At 46.2% G+C, this 7,173-nt stretch overlaps 1 protein-coding gene across 1 annotated transcript; it reads left to right on the top strand.

The window, feature by feature from the left end:
- Positions 1 to 759: 759 nt before the first annotated feature.
- LOC306741074 (ankyrin repeat domain-containing protein 34B) lies at positions 760 to 5,755 on the top strand (the record flags this gene model as incomplete). The annotated part of the gene is made up of 4 exons (XM_079223326.1): positions 760 to 972; positions 1,125 to 1,307; positions 3,622 to 3,838; positions 5,121 to 5,755. 4 exons carry the CDS (start codon positions 760 to 762, stop codon positions 5,753 to 5,755), a joined length of 1,248 nt encoding a protein of 415 aa, XP_079079452.1.
- Between the last annotated feature and the right edge of the window lie 1,418 nt (positions 5,756 to 7,173).

Below are 7,173 nucleotides of genomic sequence, written 5' to 3'. Positions count from 1 at the left end.
GAGAACAGTTTGACTCGTATCAAAGGGCCTCTGGGTCTTTGTAGTGCAGCGTCTGCAACAGGTGACATTTTGGGCTTTAGGCCCATTTATAACTTTGACCGCTCACTGCGGGACCGGACCTCCCCTCAGCCCAGCAGGTATACGGAAGAGCAGAGGGGGGGTGGAGGAGAGGAGGGAACACAGGGACACAAGGAGACAGACGGAGAGGATGAAAGTTGGTTTCCTCTCACTTTTTTTTGTTCTGCAGTTTGCTGCAACATCAGGACACTTCACCTCTGAGCCGAGGCAAACCTTTCGAATGATGACATGTGAATGAACTCAGGATTACTGCTTTCTTCTTGCTTGTGGAAAAGGAAGCACTGATGAGGTGAGTTTAATGTTTAATGTTCACTTTTAGTGTCGATGTGGATGTGTATCCATCCAGCAGTCTTTAAATTTCTATACGTCAACGTACAATAAATATAACTTGGATCTGCAATGAAGCACAATACAAGTGTCCAGTTTGTCTTGTATACTGATGGAGTGAACATCAGCCTTTTTAAACTGGATTTATTTGAACATATCATGCTTTCTTATATTGTATTTTAGTTTGGCGGATTGTTTAAACACCGTAAAAAATATCCGTACAATTGTTTCTTTAGACCCGATTTTCAGAAGGACGGCAGGTAAAAGACGCCTGTGGGATCATTGACGGTGTAATTTGAATATTATCTTTGTTATTGAGAACAAATGGTATGAATTCCGTTCCCCCTCCAGGCCATGGCGGACCCCCTGTGGGACAGCAGCCCCCTCATCAGCGCGGCTGCCTCCTGTAAGCTGCGTCTGGTCCGCCTGCTGGTGGAAGGCGGCGCTCAGGTCAACCGGAGTAACCCGAGAGGAGAGACCCCTCTCCTGGCCGCATGCAAGGCCCTGAGAGGGGAGCCCGCTGGGCCGGCCCCGCTGAAGCTCCTCACCTACCTGCTCCAGAACCAGGTTAGTCTGCAGGGGGTCAGGTCACACTTTCAATTTCAAACGCACAATATACTGTATGTGCTTGAATGCAATCTACAGAATGCACATTTTACGAGTTAAATTGATAGACTGCCACTGGGCCGTTGCTGAGGTTTCACGTGTGGACCAATCAGGCAGATCCCAACGCACGGGACCGGGCCGGTCGCACCGCCCTGATGTACGCCTGCATGGAGCGAGCCGGAGCTCAGGTAGCATCCGCCCTGCTTGCAGCGGGCGCCGACCCCAGCGCGGAGGACAACTCCGGAGCCTCGGCGCTGGTGTACGCCATCAACGCCCAGCATCGGGCCACGCTGAAGGTCAGTGCATTTGGTGGAGGCCGGGGGAGCTCATTTTAACCTATTTATATACGTTCGGTTACTTTAATCTAGAACAATGCATCATAGTGTAGACATGGTCATGTGTTTGGTTTGCAGAATCTTTATTTGAACAGGAACAAGTCACTTTTCTGTAAAGTAAATGTAGTAATAAGTATAATATCTGGTAGCACTTTAAAATAACAACACACTATTTAGCATTAGTAAAGCATGAGTAAACACTTAATTCATCATTTATAAAGTATTCTTTAAAACATGAACACTCATTAGTATGCAATTCATAAACACAGTTATCAATGTTTTATTCTTGATTAATAAGGGAGACTATTATGCATTTTCATGATTGGGTTTTCATACTTTATAAACGATGGAGTCCCCATTTGTAAATTAAATAATATATATTGTAAATCCAGTGCGGATTCCGTCCCGGTCGTGGAACAGTGGACCAGCTCTTTACCCTCGCAAGACTACTGGAGGGGTCCTGGGAGTTTGCCCAACCAGTCTACATGTGCTTTGTGGACTTGGAGAGGACTTTCGACCGGGTCCCTCGGGGGGTTTTGTGGGGGGTGCTGCGGGAGTATGGGGTGCCGGACCCGTTGGCACGGGCTATCCGGTCTCTGTACGCCTGCAGTAGGAGCTGTGTCCGTATCCTCGGTAGTAAGTCAGACACGTTCCCGGTGGGTGTTGGCCTCCGCCAGGGCTGCCCTTTATCACCGGTCCTGTTCGTGACCTTCATGGACAGGATATCTAGGCGCAGCCAGGGGGCGGAGAGGATCCGGTTCGGGAGTCTCGGGATCACCTCTCTGCTGTTCGCGGATGATGTGGTCCTGTTTGCCTCCTCGGACTGTGACCTCCAGCATTCACTGGGGCGTTTTGCAGCCGAGTGTGAAGCGGCAGGGATGAGAGTTAGCACCTCCAAATCTGAGGCCATGGTGCTCTGCCGGAAACCGGTGGATTGCTCCCTCCAGGTGGGGACAAACTGCCTACCCCAAGCGAGGGAGTTCAAGTATCTCGGGGTCTTGTTCACGAGTGAGGGTAAGGTGGAGCGGGAGATCGACAGACGGATCGGTGCGGCTGCAGCAATAAAACAGGCGCTGTACCGGTCCGTCCTGGTGAAGAGGGAGCTGAGCCGGAAGGCGAAGCTCTCCATTTACTGGTCGGTCTATGTTCCAACCCTCACCTACGACCACGAAGTCTGGGTCGTGACCGAAAGAATGAAATCTCGGATACAAGCGGCCGAAATGAGCTTCCTCCGCAGGGTGGCCGGGCTCACCCTTAGAGATAGGGTAAGGAGCTCGGACATCAGGGGGGAGCTTGGAGTCGAGTCGCTGCTCCTTCGTGTCGAAAGGAGTCAGCTGAGGTGGTTCGGGCATCTAGTCAGGATGCCTCCTGGACGCCTCCCATTAGAGGTTTTCCAGGCACGTCCAACTGGTAGAGGACCCCGGGGAAGACCGAGGACACGCTGGAGGGATTATATCTCCCGGCTGGCCTTGGAACGCCTCGGGATCCCCCAGAATGAGCTGGAAAGTGTTGCGGGTGAGAGGGAAGCCTGGGAAACTTACATATGCTTTAACAGTGACCTTCTGATAGTCTTGAGACTGTGGATGCCTACATGCATCTGTTTGAAGATCAAGGTGTTATCATATCACCATACCGATGCAAGCGAATCTGAAGACGTCATGAGAGCTTCTGTGATTGTGTCATTAATGTATTTAAGAGGTATCTCTCTGCTCCTTCATTGAGCAGTCCAGGATACGCAATTGACATATCATGTTGTATTTCTGACTCTGCTCCTCTTTGCAAAGATTAAATGTCCTGATCAATGATTTTACCACCAGGTGTCGAGTACATTTTTCTATCAGCATAATAGTCAAGCTTATTAATCAAGAATAAAACATATAACTGTGTTTATCAATTGCACACAAATGCGTTACTAAGGGTGTGTTTATGCTGGAACAATGCATTATAAATGATAAATTAAGTGTTTACTCATGCGTTACTTATGCTAAATAGTGTGTAGTTATTATAAAATGCTTAATAGCTCCTTCTGAGGTGTAGTGGAGTAAAAGTATCTAAAAAAGTATCATCTAAAGGAAGTACCTGTATTTTTCAACTTTTTTCAACACGTTTTAGTACCCCACAATTATTCAAAAGCTTTTCCTCCACAGATATGAAGAAAAAACACTGAATCTTATAAAATGATCAATTTGAAATAGTTTACATTTGTAGGTTCTAGATGTCATCTTCAGCCCCATTATAAATCCAATCGATACCTCAGCAGCACTGTGTGCTTCAGGTGCTGGTGGACGCCTGCCGGGCCAGGGGCCGCGACATCATCATCATCGCCACGGAGACGGGTGTGAATGGAGGCCCGGTGACCCGGCACTACCTGAACGTTCCTCCGTGTCCCGACACCTCGCCGGTGTCCTGCATGTCCCCGTCCGACATCGTCCTCCGGACCGGATCCCCCTGCTCCCCTGAGGGAGAGAACGTCTTCAACTTCAGAGGAAAGAGTGAGTAGCGCTGACTGTTGCAGATTAAGGAGCATTATAGCCCGCCATTGTTAGGGTTTAGTTCAGTTAAAGCACACTTTACACGACAATGTTTGCAACTTTGAGCTGCTTTTATTCTTGCATCGTTGTGGTTTTAATGCCACTGAGAGGACATGTCGACACACAAGTGACTGTGTAGTTGTGACAAGAATAAAAGCAGTTTCACTAGAGTTGATCACCCATTTCTATTGATTTGTTCAATGTCACGCTACATTTAAAATGTATTAAAACACTAGGAACCAGGAAGGTGAGCGAAGAACATTTAGAGAAGAAAACTGTAGGAGCTATTTATTGGATATGAAGTTATTTTACTCACAAGTAGTATTGTTTAATTTTTCGAGTTGTTTGCTTATTAGATAGATTTTTGTAGGATAATTTTTTCTTTTGATAGTTTTTAGTTTAGTTTAATTATTTGTAGTTATTGTCTAGGTTTACTTAGTCTTTAAATTGTTTATTGGTTTATTGTGTATTGCTTTGGACACTAGGTTTACTTTTAGGAGTAGGCGGGTACAGGACCAGCTGGGTAGGCCTGTGTTTTTTTGTTTAGTCAAAATAAATGATCAGAAAAACGGAATCCTGCATGGACAATGCATTATCTTGGCTGCGTAAAACACATACTGTCGGTGAGTCAGTGGCCCTTTTATTTATGTTTATTTTCTTTGATTTATTGGACAAATGGCCACTACATCTACAGTTACATCAAACTGGGCAACTGCATCTGCCAAGAAACCCTCAGTTCCAGCAGAATGGCCCTTTAAAAGCACCAGCGCTAACTACAAGGGACATTGGTGAGCCACATTGTGCACATGTCATTGTTTCTTCACCTTGATGTGAGCTCAGTAGCATCAACATGAGGCTACTCTGTATGCAGACCACAAGCCCTTCCTGGAGTTTAACAAAGGCGAGTCTAGACGGATGAGAATGAATTCCTCGTGGTGGAAATCATTAGCTGAGTGCTCCTCAGATGAAACTGTGTCGTCAGGGTGAGTGCATTACAATGAAATATTGCAACCCTCCTTTTGCATTGCATTGTGGGAGACTTTATAGTAGCAGTGACTGTTTTTTTTTTTCTATGGCAGTTTTCTAGTGTAAACACACCACATACTGTGCTTATAAACAGTAGCTCAAGCAGCCTTCTATCTTCAGACCCTCGGATAAGGAAACTTCTTTAAAGAGAGGAAGATGGACAAAGACAACGTGTGTGCTTTCCACTCATTGCCTGTGTCTGATTCCTCTCCATCAGGCCAAAGAGGAAGCAGCAGCAGCATCCATCCCCCCTGCGAGTCGAGTCCACCCGGCCAGCGCCAGAGGATGTCATCTGAGCCGTGGCTGGCCATCCGCAACCTGGCCCGTCTGAACCGGACCTATGAGGAGGGCGTGAGGGAGAGGAGCCTGCGGGAGGAGGCGAGGAGGGAGGGAGGAGGAGGAGGGATGGGAGACGAGGATCCGTATCAGTCCGGGATGGAGGGGAGAAAGGAGAGGAGGCGGACCAGATGTGGTCTCCCCCGACTCTCTGTCGGTCCTCTCCCTCACGGTCCCCCCGGAGGTTGGACGTCAGACGACGTGACCCCGAGGACCGGTGACGAGAAGCTTCCAGCCCGTTTGTGCCCCCACACCCGACTTCGCAGAAACACCCTCCCTTCCCTCATGGTGGCTACTCCGCCCCCGCTTCACCTCCCGCCCTTAGCCGACCGACCGCACTCGGGCTTCCAGATCCCTGCCAGGGTTTCCGGCTTCCAAAGCAGGAGCATGGTGTTTCTGCCTCGTCTGCTCAGCTCCTCTCCTCCCTCCTCTTCGCCCAGAGCGCCCGCGAGACCGTCGCCGCCGCTCCCTCTGTCTTGGGGATGTCGACCGCCACATTTGGAACCAGTCATGTAATCTGTATTCTCATGCTAAGCAATAACTTCAATGGAACCACGTTGAATTTTATCTCTAAAGTTTGTCTGTTGAAATGTGATGAAGATCCATTTCATCATCCTCCTCATCACAAGACATTAGTTAATTTACAGAAAAACTGGAAAAAGTTGAAGATTCGGCGGAGGAAACCCGTAACAAGTAAAAGACGTGCATATTCATGGCAAAAGGAGTGAAGTCATTTTATTTGTTTTTAATATGTATCTACAACAAGGGGGACACAGGCAAAACGACTGACAACTTGATGAAAAGGAAAGCCCAAAAAAAACAAAAAATGAAAAAAACATTTATTATCAATGCAGTTTTCCCACCTTTTTTTTCTCCAATAAGCAACATTTTTTTGTCTAAAGAAACTTTACAATATAAAGAAACATACGAAGAAGGAACCTCTCATTTTACTACACGAGACATTTAGGATCTGAAACTACCCTAACATGAGATACAAAGCAACCGGCCTCATATTCAATACTGCTTTGTCATTAAGAGGAAAGAATTAGGAACTGAACAGAGAAATCTTTACTCTCAAAAAAAGATAAGAAAAATAACAAAAAGAAAAGAAAAATCCTCTTTACCTTTCTTACCCCTGAATGTTACAGTATTATACATCAGCACAATAGAAATACAGAAATTATCAACGTTGTGACGGCTTTACTTACAGGACAGAAGAGAGAGAGAGAAAGAAGTTCGACTGCATTTTATACAACAGTATTTCAAAAGTACAGGGAAGGAGCCGCCTGCTCTTTAGAACAAATCTGTCCCTTCACTTTTTGTTTTTCCCCTCTTTACTTTCCCAAAACATTTCTCCCCGGCCCATTTTAAATAGATAAAAAAAAAAATCCTTCATAGTAAAGTCTGTGTACTCTGGTCCGAGAGGGAAGTTCAATGCAGTTGGAAGGGACGACTTTTATTGTGAAAAACTGGCCTCTATTTTCGTTCTGTTCTTGCAGATTCTCCGTTAAACAGACTGAAAAATATGCCTGCTTTTTTTTGTGTGGCTTTTTGGCCACCTCACGCGAAAAGATTTGGACAGAAACCATGTTTAATTTAAAGATTTGTCAAGGAAATGTGTGCGACGGTGAGTCAGCTCAAGGCCTTCAGAGCGGTCCTCCCTCGTCCTCTGAGACCCTCGACCCCGACACAGTAAAGCGCCACTGTGATGAGGTGAAATAGCATAATAGTCCATAGCAGCTCCAGTTTCTGATGCTCATCATCATCATCATCAAAGACACACCATCTCTGAACAAACGTGCACACACAGTTACCCGAATCAGCTGGTCAACTGTTGCTGTGATTTGAAAATATCAAAACATGTCAATGATATCAAAATGCATTTTACAGTATTTACAAAAAAAAAATATAATCAAAAAAGATGGAGAGTTGTA

Source organism: Taurulus bubalis, assembly GCF_910589615.1.
Source record: "Taurulus bubalis genome assembly, chromosome: 1".
NCBI classification, from domain to species: domain Eukaryota; kingdom Metazoa; phylum Chordata; class Actinopteri; order Perciformes; family Cottidae; genus Taurulus; species Taurulus bubalis.
Note: the sequence above shows the minus strand (reverse complement) of the source record. Positions and strands in the feature narration are given on the sequence as shown.